Below are 16,278 nucleotides of genomic sequence, written 5' to 3'. Positions count from 1 at the left end.
AAGACATGAAGATAAGCGGCTGCTGACATCATCTGTATCCCTGGACCCAACACACTCGGTTACATGAGTCAACACTGTGTGTCTGTACAAAATAATCTGATCTGTCACTTGTAACCCCTGCAAAAAAAAAAAAAAAAAAAAAAAAAAAAAAAAAAATCCCATGTAAAAAGCCACTGAAAAAGCAGTGAGATATCCAGAGTGTGTGCCAAGGGGGTCCAAATGATGCAACTCCAAAGTAAAAGGGAGTTAAGTCTGAAGAAATTGAATTGACTGGAATGAAGAAGAAAAGCCCCAAATAAAGCATCAATTTTTTTTTTTTTTTTTTTTTTTTTTCCTGAGAGGGAGTCTCGCTTTGTCGTCCAGGCTGGAGTGCAGTGGCGCCATCTTGACTCACTGCAAGCTCCGCCTCCGGGGTTCATGCCCTTCTCCTGCCTCAGCCTCCCGAGTAGCTGGGACTACAGGCGCGCACCACCACGCTCGGCTAATTTTTTGTACTTTTAGTAGAGACGGGGTTTCACCGTGTTAGCCAGGATGGTCTCCATCTCCTGACCTCGTGATCCGCCCGCCTCGGCCTTCCAAAGTGCTGGGATTACAGGCGTGAGCCACCGCGCCCGGCAGCATCAATTCTTAACTCTTATAACAGGCTCTGTTTTCTAGGGAACCCAAACTAAAAGCTACAAAAAGCTGTCAGCTATCATTAGGCTTAACAGTGAAACATAGAATGCTTTCCCTTTGAGATCATAAATAAAACAAGGAAGGCTGTAATCCCAGCATTTGGGAAGGCCAAGGTGGGAGGATCGCTTGAGGCCAGGAGTTTGAGACCAGCCTGGGCAACACAGCAAGACCCCATCTCTAAAACAAATTTAAAAATTAGCCAGACATGGTCGTGCACACCTGTAGTTCTAGCTACTCAGGAGGCTGAAATGAGACGACAGCTTGAGCCCAGGAGTTCAAGGTTATAGTGAGCTATGATCACGCCATTGTGCTCCATCCTGGACAACAGAGCAAGAGTCCATCTCAAAAAAATAAATAAAAACTACAAAACAGAAAAATAAAAATGTTAAGAATGTTCAATATTAATACAATGTTGAATAGCAATGATACCAATCTACACAGTAATACAAAATAATAGTCTACAGAGCAAGATAAAAAATAGTAGGTCAATTATAAGGATTGAAAAGGAAGAAACAAAAAAAAATAATGATTTCCAGATCATATGGTTGTCTACACAGAAAATACAAAGGAATTCACAAGCATATTCTTAGAATAAACAGGAGTTTAGCAAGGTATAGCTGCATACAAAATTGTTATCTACCCAGGAATAAATCTAACAAAAGATAAGCAAGAACCTGACAGAGAAAATTATAAAATTTCATTGTACAACATAAAGAAGACCTAAATAAATGGAGAGATACACTATGGATCATGGATTGGAAACTCAATATTATAAGGATCTTATTTCTCCTCCAAATTAACATACAGATTCAATGCAATCCCAATCAAATTCTATGACTTTTGGGTTCAGGAAGTTTTGTTTTGTTTTTGGTAGATTCTAAAATTTACATGGAAACTCAAAGGGCTAAGAGCAGTCAAGATTTTTTTTTAAAGGTAGAAAGAGTTACTCTACCAAATGCCAAGGCTGATTATAACTAAGATTATTTATAATTTATAAAAAAATATACTGTATAACCAGACCAATGGAACAAAACAGAGATCCCAGAAAAAGACCCACAAATAAGGATATATAATCTACAACAGATAATTTCAATGTACATTTTAAAAATAATTAAAAGAACTGGATCGTTTGTTACACAACATAAATGCTTGAGATGATAGATACCCCATTTACCCTGATGTAATTCTTATACATTGTATGCCTGTATCAAAATATCTTATGTACCCCATAAATAAATATGCATACTATGTACCCACAAATATTAAAATTAATTTTTTTAATCTACAACAGAGGCGGCAGGGCAGATTAATGGGGAAAGAATACATTTAGAAAAAAATTAAAATTTCACACCATACACATATCAAGGTGGAATATAAACCTAAATAAAAAGGGAGTAACTACAAATTCATGATAATATGGATGAATATCTTAATATCTCAGGGTAATAAAATATTTCTTAAGACCCATAAAGTAATAACCATTAAAAAAGACTGGTAAGTTAAACTGTATTAAAACTGAGAACTTAGAGCTTTCATAAGACTCCATTAAAACAATGAAAAACAAGCCACAGGGTGGAAAAAGGTATTTGCTATACAAATAATCAATAAACAACTAATACACAGACTGTATGTAAAGTACTCACACAAAATCAATTTAAAAAAAAAAACCAAAAGGAAAAAACAATGGAGGAGGGGAATAACAGCAAAAGATTTAAATAATTAATTTATAAAAGAAGAAATCCAAATGATCAGTAAACATACACAACAGAGCTCAACCTCATTAGTAATAAAATAAAAATTAAAACTTACAATGAGATAGCATTGTGCATCCACCAGATCGTGGCAAAAATGAAAAAGCTGGCCAAACCAAGTAATGGCATTGATGTAAAGCAACACTGTTGTGAGATTGTAAATTTCTACGAACACTTTAGAAATCAGTTTGGCACTACCTAATAAACATTCCTGTAGCAATAAAGATTGCCATCTATGACTCAGAAATTGCAAGGGTGGCTATACCCTACAGAAACTCAAGCATACGTATACCTGAATATTTGTATAGGAGTGTTCATAGAAACATTGTTTGTAATAGTAAAAAACTGGAAACAATCCAAATGTTCACCTACTATAGAATGAATTGTGGTATATTTATGCAATGAAATACTACAAAGCAATGAAAAGGAATGAACTTCAACTACTCAGAATATCATTAATTAATCTATCTCACAAATTATAATTTTTTGCAAAGAAGCAAGACAGAGAAGCATACACACAATACGATTCTACCCGAATGATTTCAAAAAGAGAAGAAAACATTTTGCTTAGCAATGCATTCGCAGATGATAACATTAAATAAAGCAAGGAAATGGTTATCCTAAAAGTCAGAATAGTGGACTGGAGTAGTCTTAAGAAGAGGCAAGATTCAGGTAAGAAAAGGAAGAATGTATCTAAAAGAAAAAAAAAAAAAAACAGCACAACAGTTACAGAGATGGAAACGAGCATAGCATTTGTGGAGGTACAGTGAAAACACCAGACTGACTGGAGGACAATATGTAAACTAGAGAGTAAGTCAACAAAAGGAGGACCAGGTCACAGTTAACTTTAAAATCCAAGCAAGGGTTTGGCTTTAACACTGTAAGAAGCCACTTATATTCTTGAACTGCACAATGCCATGATGAAAGCTGTGTTTTAGGGAGACTTAATTTGCAATACACTTGAATTAGAGGAGGGAGGGACTAGATCAGTTAGCAGTTTTCTAGGGTCATCTAGAAGTGAAATAATGAAGGATGCTTCATCTTACGTGTCAGGTATCCATAGGATCTGTGTGAAGCACTGGAGACAAAAAGTCAAGACCAGACTTGCCATCAAAGAGCTCTGAAAAGCAGTACAAAAATAGGGAAGGGGGTGGAGGGATATAGGAAATGTAACTTTTTAAAAAAATAGCTCATGAAATCAGTGATGAAGAAAAGAAAAAAGTCAAAGGTTCCTAGCCCTCAAGAGCCCTATAATTCTAGACATAAGGTAAGCCCAACTATATAGCCCAAGAATTGATGAGGAAGAGAATAAACAGGAAGTAGCCATGACTATACCATATACATAGGAGAAATGTGACAAGGAAAGGAATGTTTGGTTGGCAGCTGAAAACACCAGAACACTCAATAGATCTTTGTTTTCTGATGAGAAAGACATAGTAAGTCTTATGGTTTAAGGGAAAGGTCCACAAAAAGGAGTAGATTGAAGATGTTAGAACAGGGAAATTTGTGGAATCAAGACTCTGAGAGAGGTGGCAAGAGAGAATTTTGAAGTATAATAAAATGGGTAAGCTTTAGGAATAAGAGACTTTTCAGGCTCAAGGGAGAAAGATGGTTAAATCACATATTGAGAGAGTAGTATGCTAAGGTTAAAATGAAGGACTAATGGTAGTCCCAAACTTTTCAGTAAGATGAGGTAGAGAAATGAAATTGTTAAATAAGAGAAATGACTTACGGTAAATCTCATCTCAAATGGCAAGATATTGAGACATAAAGATGAACTCTGAAATGTTCTAGTCTCTCTTTAACATTATTCTGCAGCTTAGGAGCAAGAAGCAGGTTAGCTATTCAGCATTAATCAACCCAAATGTCCATCAGTGACAGATTGGATTAAGAAAATGTGGCACATATACACCATGGAATACTATGCAGCCATAAAAAAGGATGAGTTTGTGTCCTTTGTAGGGACATGGATGCAGCTGGAAACCATCATTCTTAGCAAACTATCACAAGAACAGAAAACCAAACACCGCATGTTCTCACTCATAGGCGGGAACTGAACAATGAGATCACTTGGACTCGGGAAGGGGAACATCACACACCGGGGCCTATCATGGGGAGGGGGGAGGGGGGAGGGATTGCATTGGGAGTTATACCTGATGTAAATGACGAGTTGATGGGTGCAGCACACCAACATGGCACAAGTATACATATGTAGCAAACCAGCACGTTGTGCACATGTACCCTACAACTTAAAGTTTAATAATAATAAATTAGTTAAAAAAAAAAAAAAAGAATTACTGAGATGAATACAACAAAAGATCAGGGAAGATTATGTGTCCAGCGAGATAAAACAGGCAGCACTGAAGTAGTTGGTAATATATGGAACTATGAATTGAACAAAGTAGATTCTGTAGATTGAAAGACTGGGCCCATCTGTACGGAGTTACTAACACATACAAGACTAAAAACATCTGAGGTGTTAAATAAGTCTATATCCAGGAAATCCCACTCATATAAGATTTTCCCTCAGAAATAAAGATCTGATGGAAACCTTTCATTAAATTATGCTGCTTATGCAGCAAAATGATACCCGGTTAACAAAGGAAGGACTAAGAAAGCTGGCATAACTTTTGGGATAGTAGCACTGACACTGTTAGGAAACCTGGAACTACCACAGAAAATATTTTGCAAAAAAAAAATATAGTCAAATAAAAAGAGTAGGCCAGGCACGGTAGCTCATGACTGTAATCCCAGCACTTTGGGAGGCCGAGGTGGGCAGATCACTTTAGCCCCGGAATTCAAGACCAGCCTAGGCAACATGGCGAAACCCCGTCTCTACAAAAAAATGCAAAAATTAGCCAGGCATAGTGCCCATAGTCCCAGCTACTTGGGAGGCTGAGGTGGGAGAATCGCTTGAACCCAGGGGCAGAATCTGCAGTGAGCCAAGACTGAATCACTACACTCCAGCCTGGGCAACAGAGCAAGACCCTATCTCAAGAAAAAAAAAAGCATAAGATCTGAAATCAGGCTGGGCAAGGTGGCTCACGCCTGTAATCCTAGCACTTTGGGAGGCCAAGGCGGGCGGATCACCTGAGGTCAGGAGTTCGAGACCAGCCTGGCAAACATGGTAAAACCCTCTTACTACTAAAAATACAAAAATTAGCTGGGTGTGGTGGTGAGGGCAGGAGAATCACTTGAACCCGGGAGCGAAGGACAGGGGTGGGGGGGCAGTGTGGAGGTTGCAGTGAGCCAAGATTGTGCCACTTCACTCCAGCCTGGGGGAAAGAGCAAAACTCCATCTCAAAAAAAAAAAAATCTGAAATCAGAGAACTAGGATTTGAATCCCAATTTAGGCAAATACAATTGCTGCTTTTAGGCCTCAATTCCCCATCTAGAAAATGATAACAATAACAGTAAGTAATACAGAAATAATAATAGTAGCGGCTAACATTTTTGAATGCTTATGTTCTAGACATAGTACTAATGCATTATTAGAACTGTATTAGCTCACTTACACATGTATTAACTCATTTAATCATCACATTAACTTTATTGAGGCTGTTATCCCCATTTTTCTGTGATATATGCAGAATTTCAACCTGTGCAATCTGATCCCAGATCCTATATTCTTTAGTATATTTTCTGCCTCTCTGGGTTATAAAGATGAGAATGCAGTAAAACGTGCTTCAAGTGTACACAAATGTTCATCATTACTGCTGAGTATCAAGCGACAGGACAAAATAATCCAAACAAAATCCTAGACAATTTATCTACAGTCAACATTTCATAAATCCATGGGCTTTATCCTCAAAAAGCAAAGGGGACATACACATAAAAAGACAACTACTTGATATGGACAAAATATACATGCTGCTTTTCTATGGTGAGCTGAAGTAAACAGTATAATTAGTGATATAAGAATAAAGAGCCTTCAGAAATCACCAAATTACAGCCTCAAAAAAGAACTGCACTAAATGCAAAGGGCTAAAAAATAACTGAGACAGAAAGAAGATCATTATAATTTTTTTTTAAAGTAAAGGTTTCTGAACAATCACAAAGCTTTGAAAAGAAATAATGTTCCAAACAGCAACAGGCTTTTCACAGAGCAACAAATTTCATATATGCATACTATGAAAAGGATTATCATTTCCAACAAAAGTCCTAAAACACATTATAAATACTGTAGTAAAAAATAGTTGATACTTACTAGACACTTACACAGAGCACTGTTCTAAGTACTTTAGAGGTATCAATTCATTTAATCCTCACAACAACCCTACGAGGTTAAGTCTTACTATCAACCTCATTTTCTAGATTGTGAAAATGAGGCAGAAGTGTGGTCAAGTAACTTGGCCATGTTTACCCAATGAGTGGCTGTGCTGGGGTGTCAAACCCAGGAAGTTCATCTCCAGAATTTGTGCTATACTTCCCTCTAATAGAAAACTAAAAAGCAGAACACTAATTGATTCAGAAGTATTAAGTATTATTCAATCATATTTGATAACAAGGAAGAACCTTTCATTCACAATAAGCAGTTAACAATTCATTACTCATAGCAGTTCTGTCTTTGGTGTTCCTTCCAAGTTAAGTCTGCACATTCTCACTGGACAATCTCATCAACCCCCACCCGCCCCCCAGCTCCAAATACAATCTACTTGCTGATAACTCTCAAATCCAGATCTCTAGCCCAATCTCTCTTCTGCACCTTCAACCTGCACCAAAAACCAAACAGATATTTCTGAGTGATTCATGAGCCCCTCAAAATGAACAACTCCAAAACTGAATCATCATCTCCATCCCACTTGCATCTCCAAATCTCAAACTCTTTTTCCCTCCTGTACTCCCTTACCCCAAAGACTGTCACCAACATCCACGTGGCTGCCCAACTTAGGATGTCATCCCAGATTCTGCCTCACCTTGTGTGTCCAATCACCAAACACTACCATATCCACCTCCTGTCTGTCCAATAAGTGCACATCTCTTCATTCATGTTACCTTACTTAATTTTATAACTTCTTAGAAAGCTGTTTATTTGCATTTTGTGTTGTTTTGCACAACTGATTCTCTTTTTTTCTGGTGGTTTGTCCTGTCCCATCTGGTGGTAAACTCCACTAATAGACACACAATTTCACATCCAAGTCTCTAATGTGCACTTACTTTATCAGTATGATGTTTTCAGGGATAAATTTCTGGTTCTAATAAGAGAAATGAATACTAGGAATACATGTCAAGTAATAACATTTTTTAAGGACATCACCATCAGAAGTAAGACCTAGTTATTTTACAAAAAAAAAAAAAAAAAAAAAAGTCCTGTCATCACAACTCCCTGGGAGAAACTAATTACTACAAGTGTTTGATGACAGGTAGTATAGCCCATGTACTATCTTACACACATTACACAAATTCTGCCATTTAATGTTCACAACACTATGAGCTGGGTCCTACTAATATTCTCATTTGCCAGATGAGGAAACAGAAATTTGGCCCAACAACTTGGCCAAAGTCCCAAGTTAGAAAATATCAGTCAGGATTTGAACCCATATTGGAGTCTGACAGTAGAGCCCATGCTCTTAAACACTAGATATTTTGTCCCTTAAGGAAAAAAATATGTACTAGAACTCTGGAAAGAAAGAAAGGAAAAAAAAAAAAAGCCTCTGCCTCGAAACTAGCTAGGACTACAGGTGCGACACCACACTTGGCTAATTTCTTTTTGCAGAGATGGGGTAGGGATGGGGGGCTCGCTATGTTGCTCAGGCTGGTCTTGAACTCCTGGCCTCAAGCGATCCTCCTGCCTCGGCCTCCCAAACTGCTGGGATTACAGGCGTGAGCCACTGCATCCGGCCCAAATTTTTTTTTTTTTTTTTTTTTTTTTTTGAGACGGAGTCTTGCTCTGTCGCCCAGGCTGGAGTGCAGTGGCCGGATCTCAGCTCACTGCAAGCTCCGCCTCCCGGGTTTACGCCATTCTCCTGCTTCAGCCTCCCGAGTAGCTGGGACTACAGGCGCCTGCCACTTCGCCCGACTATTTTTTTTTTGTATTTTTAAGTAGAGACGGGGTTTCACTGTGTTAGCCAGGATGGTCTCGATCTCCTGACCTCGTGATCCGCCGGTCTCGGCCTCCCAAAGTGCTGGGATTACAGGCTTGAGCCACCGCGCCCGGCCCCGGCCCAAAATTTTTAAGAAATGTCAACAAACCAGAAAGACTCAGGGTCACAGAAATACAACTGTCCAAAAACAAAAAAGTTAATTTAATCTGAATGCTTCTTTTCTTGGGACATCATAATTCACACAAACATGATTTTATTAAAACAAAAATGTCCACTGTCTCATACATAAGTACACTCCACAAAGAAATTCTACAAATATTAGAATCCTCTGTCATTCAATTCTTATTTGGCAGGTGGGAGAAAGGTGGCAACCAACCACCTCAAGTAGGTGAAAGGCTTTGAAACCTCCACCTTGATCACTTGCTTTACTTCAAGACTGCTAACATATGAGAGAAAGCCCGTGTATAAAGAACATTGCCTATCATCCATCTTCTTCGGGTGCTCTGTGAAACACAGGCGCACAGTCAAATTCACAGGCGAACTCAGAACGAGCTTCATTTCAGCCTGCAATCCGTCAGGGATTTGGCAGCTGCACACCGAAGGTGCAGCCCGCAGCTCTCAACTTTTCATTCTGTCCACACGTTTGCAATCCTGGACGCACAAGCCCACTTTGAACCTGGCCCCAGGGTGCAAAGAGGGTTTCTGTCAGATTTCTCAGGAAGAGCGAGACGCGTGAAGGAGCGGCGGCCTCCCACCCGCCCCGAGCCGCCGCGCATTTCTCCTTTTGTTGGGGTGGAGAGGAGGGCGGACCCCGAACCCTCTAGGGCCAACAGGGGGTGGGCGGAGAGAGGGGAGGGGGCGAAACGCCGCGGCGGCCCCCGACAAGCCCGGGGGTGGGGACACAAAGAATTCGGGAAGCGGCCGACGAGCTCCCCCACCCGCCCTTCCATTAAATAAACCGTCGGGAAAGTCCAGGCCCGGGCCGCCGAGGAGCAGGCGGAGGCGGGCGCGCTGGCTGGCGTCCGCGGCCCTCTCTGCTCCCGGCCGAGGCTCAGCGGCGGACGCGGGCTGAAGACCGGGGTTGTAGGGCGGCGCGAGGCCTCCGCTACCCCCTCAACCACCCCGAACCCCTTCCGCCCCCCCGCGGGCCAGGCCGCGGGATCCCGGTGCCGGCCTCGCCACACCCACCCGCCTCTTAGGCCCGGCCTGGGAGGACTCCGCGGCTCTTTCTCGGGCGGCGGCGGCGCGCCCCACGCCCGAGATTTACCTGCTGATCTTCTGGGCGAAGGCGCGGCGCTCGGCCATGGTTGCTGAGGCGGCAGCGGCGGCGGGCTGGGCGCGGACCGGCTGGCGCGTGCCTCCTTGCTCGTGCTCCCTCCCTCGCGGCCTCCGCCAGTCCCGGCTCCGGACTTGGGAGGCTGGGGCTGGCGGCCGGAGCCGGGAACGAGCCCTGCCGTAATGTTCCTTAGAGGCGCGCACCGAGAAACCGCTCCTCCCCCAGCGCGTCAATCCCGGCGGGAACCCGGGCTTCGGAAGACAGCTGCGGCTGGTGGGAGCCGAGGGGTAGAACGGAGCGCTGAGGAAGCGAGGCGCCAGCCCTAACCGCTTCGCTGCCGCGGAGCCTGCACGACCGAGAGGTCGCGGAGAGAAGCCAGAGACAGGCCAGCGACCTGGCGAGGCAAGAAAATAAGATAACCGAATGTGTAGGGGGAGCTTGACTTTCCCGAAATGGAAGGGAAGGAAATGGAAGGTGGGCTTTGCCGAGGGGGCTGTGCTCTACCGGCCTGGATGACTGGGTTCATGTTTCTGCAGCAGCCGTCTCCGAGCTTTTTAAAGCACTTAGGTTTCTGCTTCGGCCTCATGAATGCGGTATAACTGGAGAAACAGTGGTTTTTCTTATAGAGAAAGGGTCAGAAAATACCTTGCTCCTGCAGAGATAACAATAGTAATAGCTGACTTCTGGTGCTTAGCCAGCCACTGGATTAAAGTTTTTCAAACATGAGCGCTTTGAAGTAGATCGTTACTATCCCCATTTTAGAGGGAAGGAAATTGACACAGAAAAGCTAAGTGACTGGTCCCACGTCGCACAGATGGTAAACTCTTCCACTGAGACTTCTTTTAGGGCAGTTGTTTCCGTATTATTTCCCCCTTTTGGGTTTCTCTGTCTCTCTCTCTCTCATACATATATATATTTAAAAATATTTGTTTTATTTTATTATTTATGCATATTTATAAAATATGTATAACTTAACATATATATTAAAAATGAAATGAAATATATAAATAAAATAAATACATAAATATATGCATATAAATATAAATACATATAATGTATATTTATAGATATATAAAAAATCCAGGTGAGCCCTAACGTTCACCCCCATTTTGATGTTCTGTTAAATAATCTCTATGTTGACCACTGAAACTGACCTTGTCCATAATAGCCTATAAAATAGAGACTAGCAGAGGTCTGTTTTCATCTGTTCTGTTGTAATCCCATAATGTCCAGAATATTTGGCACCTAATGCATATCTGTTGATTACTGAAATTTGGTTTCTTGTAGTACCTTTTCTCAAGTATTTCAAGAACTTAATATGTGTATTTATTTATTGTTGTTATTCTCAGTATGTCCTGGTGGAATATGTTGGATACCTGTTTTCCTCTCTTTTACCATTGGAAAATCTGTAGCTTGGAGCCATTAGGTCACTTGCCAGAGTCACACACTGAGTCAGAGGTGAAAGCCTCAATTAGTCAGATCCATAACTTCCTGTCTAGTACTGTAGCTTCTGTGGAAGTCTGTGTATGTATATAACAATGCTCATTCCAGTAACACATTGCACTTATTTATTTATTTATTTGAGACAGAATCCCTGTGTGTTGCTCAAGCATGGAATGCAAAGGGCACTGCAGCCTAAAACTCCTAGGCTCAAGCAATCCTCTTGCCTCAGCCTTTGGAGGAGTAGCTAGTACCACAGGCTCTTGTCAGGGCGCCCTCCAGTAACACACTGTTTTCAGATGCTTGTTTACTAAGGGAAAAGATAGTCTGTTCAAAGAAGACAGATATTTGGCTTCTACCTAAGTATAGAGCCCACCTAGGTGTTCTAAAAAACACAAAGGTGAACTAAACACAGACCTGCTCTCAGAATGTTTGAGTCCATTGGGAAAGATGAACCAGGAACTCACAGACTGTAAGTCAAGGCTATCACTGTACCTGGCTTTTAAGATCCTCTGTGATAGGAACCCAGACTTATTTTGCCACTTTCTTAACTATATAACCTTAGGCAAGTTACTTAACCTCGTCTCTAAAAGGAGGAAAATAATTATATCTACTTGAAAGGGTGTTATGAAGATTTATTGAATTGATTAATATAAAGTTCTTAGAACAGGGCCTGGCTCATGGTAAGTACTATATGTGTCAGCTGTTGTTATTATTATCACTGTTACTGTCATTATTTATCCTATACTTAAGCTTGTCCTGGGTGTTTGGTAGTCCCTGAATTGGTTGTCTGCTCTCATACTCCCAGCCAGATGTTGCATGCCTTTATCTCTGCTCTCCAAACATCTTTTCACTACTCTCTTAGAGAACTGGCCACATTTTGCTTTGAATAGTTCTTTGTATACATGACTCACTCGTTGCCAAAGTGTCTGAAAGGACTTTGCATGTACTGTGCAGCTTACTGGAAACATTTAGAGCGGGAAGAGGACAAGCAGGACCACGCTGTAAGCAGGGTAATGCAGAGTCTGGGGACCACTCTAAGCAGGAAGGGTGACCCCCACCTCTGGGGAAGAGCTGGTGGTCACAGACCAAGTCATGTGGGCTGATATCCCTGCCCCACAGGGTTTCAATGTCAGGAAAAGATATGGAATGCAGCAATGGGAGTGAAAGTGGAATTGCTTCAGCTGCCTAGCATCCATGCTGCCTATACCACCCCCTACACACACACACACACACACACACACACGTCAATCCGCTATACTTTTGGGGAGCTCACTCCACCACCCTCAGTTTCAAGAGTCTTTTGACCTAGGCCTGACCAAGCAAAGCAGCACACTCCTCTGGCTTCTGTGACTGATTTAGGGATAGGCACATGAATCAAACCAAGACAATCGGGCCCAACCAGAATTAGAAATTGCATTTGGTATACCAGGGCACTCCATCTAAAGAAGGCCTACCTGAGAATGAAGCCAAACACAGCAGAGAGGAGAGCAAAAATATTGAAAAAGACAAGCTCCTTAGAATATAACATGACTTGAGCCTTGGACTTTGTAGTTTACATGAGCTAAAAATGTGCTGGAATTTTTTTGGGGGGGAGTGGCTGGTTTTTCATTAGGTTTGCTTTCATTAGCAATTCAGTCTTACCTGATACAGGACTTCATTCAGTCAACTAACATTCATTAAGTACCTACTATACTAGACCCTGGAAATATAATAGTAAATAGCACCATATTTCTGTCCTCAAAGAGTTTAGGGTCTGGTAGAAGAGAAAAGTAAGTAAATAGTAAGTTGCATGCTGAGACGGGAAAAATTAAGAAAGCTATCGGAGTGCATATAAATTCTTGATAGCACCAGTTCTCAGATATGAGGTGTTAAAAATTGGATGGAGTTTAACCCTGTCCTTAGCCATGTTATATAACCTAGCAGAAAGGCTGGCTGTAACTCAGAGAGCATGAGTGACCTAATTCAGAATTCAGGGCCCAAGCTCCCCACTGATGGAAAGATACAAAGAAACTACTTGCCAGAACCAGGACCAATTTGGCAGCCTATACTCAAAACAGTGAGTTTTAGGTAACAAAGCTTCAGAACAGTTTTCATTAGACATACCAGGGCACTAAGTCCCTCAAGCAGAAAACTTAGGGATATGACAGAAAAAAAGAAAAGGGAAAAGAAGGTGGGAAAATTATGACTTTTGCATTCTAACCTTTATCGAACTTAGGTCTACTCGCTTTAATATAGCACCAAGGAGGATTGTGGAGGGGCCTGGTCAAGGGTCTAAGGCTACAGCACAAAGGAGTAAGAGTTTTCGGGTCATGACGGATAGTTTTGGCTTTGCAGGCAGAATGTGTTCTCTTTTGGGATTTGGGGGAGCATAGGGAATGGTTCCTTTCTTCAGGCACGGGCTTTTATGAAATACCACTGGTTTCATACAATAAGATCAACATGGAGCTTCTTCCTTTGGAAGCCTCTAGCAAGGCCAAATGAATGTGGCCCAGAGAAAGGGAGAACTGGGGCATGATATATGGGTTTACCTCAATCCCAAACTAAAGCCTAGGACTTGGACACTAAATCTGAGCTACAGATGCTTTTGCTTGACTTTGTCCTCTGTGCTTCACTTCCTCTCAATATCTAGCAAGTGTAATTTTTGCAGGGGGAAATTAAGGGGTCCTAAACCTGGCCATACTTCACAACTAATAGCACCCACGTTTACTTTGTTGTAATACTCACTACACTATTCAAGTATTGCCTATTAATCTTTGCACCCCATTGAACTTGATCTCTTGTTCACTGCTATATTTCCAGTATCTAATACGCTGCGTGGTCCGTTATAATAACTTAGTAAATGTTTTTGAGTGAATAAATGCCATGAACTAAAGTATTTTTAGATCCTACCTGTATTAATCCGTTTTCATACTGCTATAAAGAACTACCCAAGACTGGGTAATTTATAAAGGAAAGGGGTTTAATTGACTCACAGTTCAGCATGACTGGGGAGGCCACAGGAAACTTACAACCATGGTGGAAGGTGAAGGGGGAGCAAGGCAGCTTCTTCACAAAGTAGCAGGAAGGAAAAGTGCCAAGCAAAGGGGGAAGAGTCCTTATAAAACCATCAGATCTCCTGAGAACTCACTCACTATTATAAGAACAGCATGGGGGAAACTGCCGCCATGATTCAGTTACCTCCACCTGGTCTCTCCTTTGACACATGGGGATTATAGGGACTACAATTCAAGATGAGATCTGGATGGGGACACAAAGCCTAACCATATCACTGCCTTAATTTATATTTCCCCAAAAATAGAGCTTGAAGCTTGGATGCAGGTAGTTTATTAGGAAGTGATGCTAAGAAGCTGGAACGAGAAGGTGGAGAGAGTAGAACAGAGGAGGGAGAGCTAGTAAATAGTGTTGCTGAGGTGTTACCACTGTAGGCACCTGAGGCTCAATCCCGCCTGCGACCTGTGTAAGGTGTAGAATGCATCTCAGAATTGTCTCTCTGAGGCTGAGTATTTACATGATGCCTTCTAGATCCCTTAGTTAAAGGTTTACTCTTGGGATATTAACTGCCCACACACTTAATGCTACAAAAAACTAAGAGACATGGTGTGTGTTTCTACTGGCCAGCTATCAGTGCCCCTGAGAATTATCACCACAGCTGCACCTAAAATCAGAAAGGAGCCATGGATGAAGTACAGGGTACCAATAGTGTCTATTACAGATCCCGTGAAAGTGATGCAGAGACTACAATAGCAATCTTGCCAGAATAGAATGTATTTGCACCTCATGGTTCTGCTGCTTTACAGAATTGAGAAAGACCAAAAGGCCAGACCACCTGAGTCAAAATGACCCACAATGCACACTCAGTGTCTACTTTAAAATTAGGTCCATAAAGTTTTTCCTCAATGTACTATTATATCAGTAGAAAAAAAAACAGTTTTTCCCATACTTTCACAACATGCTTCTGACACCAGATATGTGGGATTTTTTCCCCATACATCAAGCAAGTAATCAGTTCTGCAGCAGACACCAGTCGAGTCTCCTCCAATTCAGTTCTGGAGTTCTGGAATCTACCTGGAGTTCAGTTCTGACACTGTCTAGCTGGAGTTAGCGTCAGATCCCACAGGTTGAGGGCTTGGTCCCACAAGACTACCGCCCACTTCCAGTGCCAATTGCAAGCCACAGGTTGTTCTACCAGTGCTTTGACTGACTGTAAATTGGGGTTCCCACAACCCTTTTCCTTGGGTTTGATTAATATACTAGAGCAGAACACAGGGAAATGCTAATATATACCAGTTTATTATAAAAAATATTACAAAGGATAAGTAGAAAAGATGCATAGGGCGAGGCATGTGGGAAGGAGCACAGAGCTTCCATGCATTCTCTAGGTGCACCACCCTCCAGAAACCTCTACGTGTTCAGCCCTCTGGGTTTTGATGAAGGCCTCATGACAGAGGCATGATCAACTAAATCACTGGCCACTGATGATCAACTTAATCTTCAGCCCCTCTCCCCTTCCTGGAGGTTAGGTGGTAGGGCTAAAAAGTCATGTATTAATCTGTTTTCACACTGCTGATAAAGACATACTCAAGACTGGGCAATTTACAAAAGTAAGAGGTTTAATGGACTTACAGTTCCACCTGGCTGGAAAGGTCTTACAATCATGGCAGAAGGCAAGGAGGAGCAAATCACATCTTACATGGATGGCAGCAGGCAAAGAGAGCCTGTGCAAAGAAACTCCCGTTTTTAAAACCATCAGATCTTTTGAGACCTATTCACAATCACAACAACAGCACGGGAAAGACCCACCCCCGTGATTCAGTCATCTCCCACCAGGTTCCTCCCACAACACATGGGAATTAAAGGAGCTACAAGATGAGAATTAGGTGGGGACACAGAGCCAAACCATACCAGTCCCAAAACTCGAATTGTCTTTTACCAGCCCCCATCCTGAAGCTACATAGGAGCTGCCAGCCACCAGTCATTTCGTTAGCATACCAAAAAATTTATTCCTTTGGCAATCCCAAGGATTTTATGAGTTTTATGCCAGGAAATAGGATGAAGACCAAGTATAGATTTCACAATATCACAACTATAT

The 16,278-nt window shown here is 41.8% G+C and overlaps 1 protein-coding gene across 9 annotated transcripts in view; it reads right to left on the bottom strand.

Moving 5' to 3' along the window:
- The window catches only part of DOCK7 (dedicator of cytokinesis 7), a 228,799-nt gene extending 218,907 nt beyond the window's left edge, over positions 1–9,892 (bottom strand). For all 9 annotated transcript variants that reach the window (XM_007978501.3, XM_038000744.2, XM_007978502.3 and 6 more), the window contains exon 1: positions 9,738–9,892. In XM_007978501.3, coding sequence (XP_007976692.1) covers positions 9,738–9,775 — 38 coding nt within the window. In that variant the 5' untranslated portion in view covers positions 9,776–9,892. The remainder of the gene's footprint in view (positions 1–9,737) is intronic.
- Between the last annotated feature and the right edge of the window lie 6,386 nt (positions 9,893–16,278).

The sequence above is a fragment of the Chlorocebus sabaeus genome, chromosome 20 (assembly GCF_047675955.1).
Source record: "Chlorocebus sabaeus isolate Y175 chromosome 20, mChlSab1.0.hap1, whole genome shotgun sequence".
NCBI lineage: Eukaryota > Metazoa > Chordata > Mammalia > Primates > Cercopithecidae > Chlorocebus > Chlorocebus sabaeus.
The sequence above is the reverse complement of the archived record's forward strand: the minus strand, read 5'-3'. Positions and strand labels throughout refer to the sequence as shown.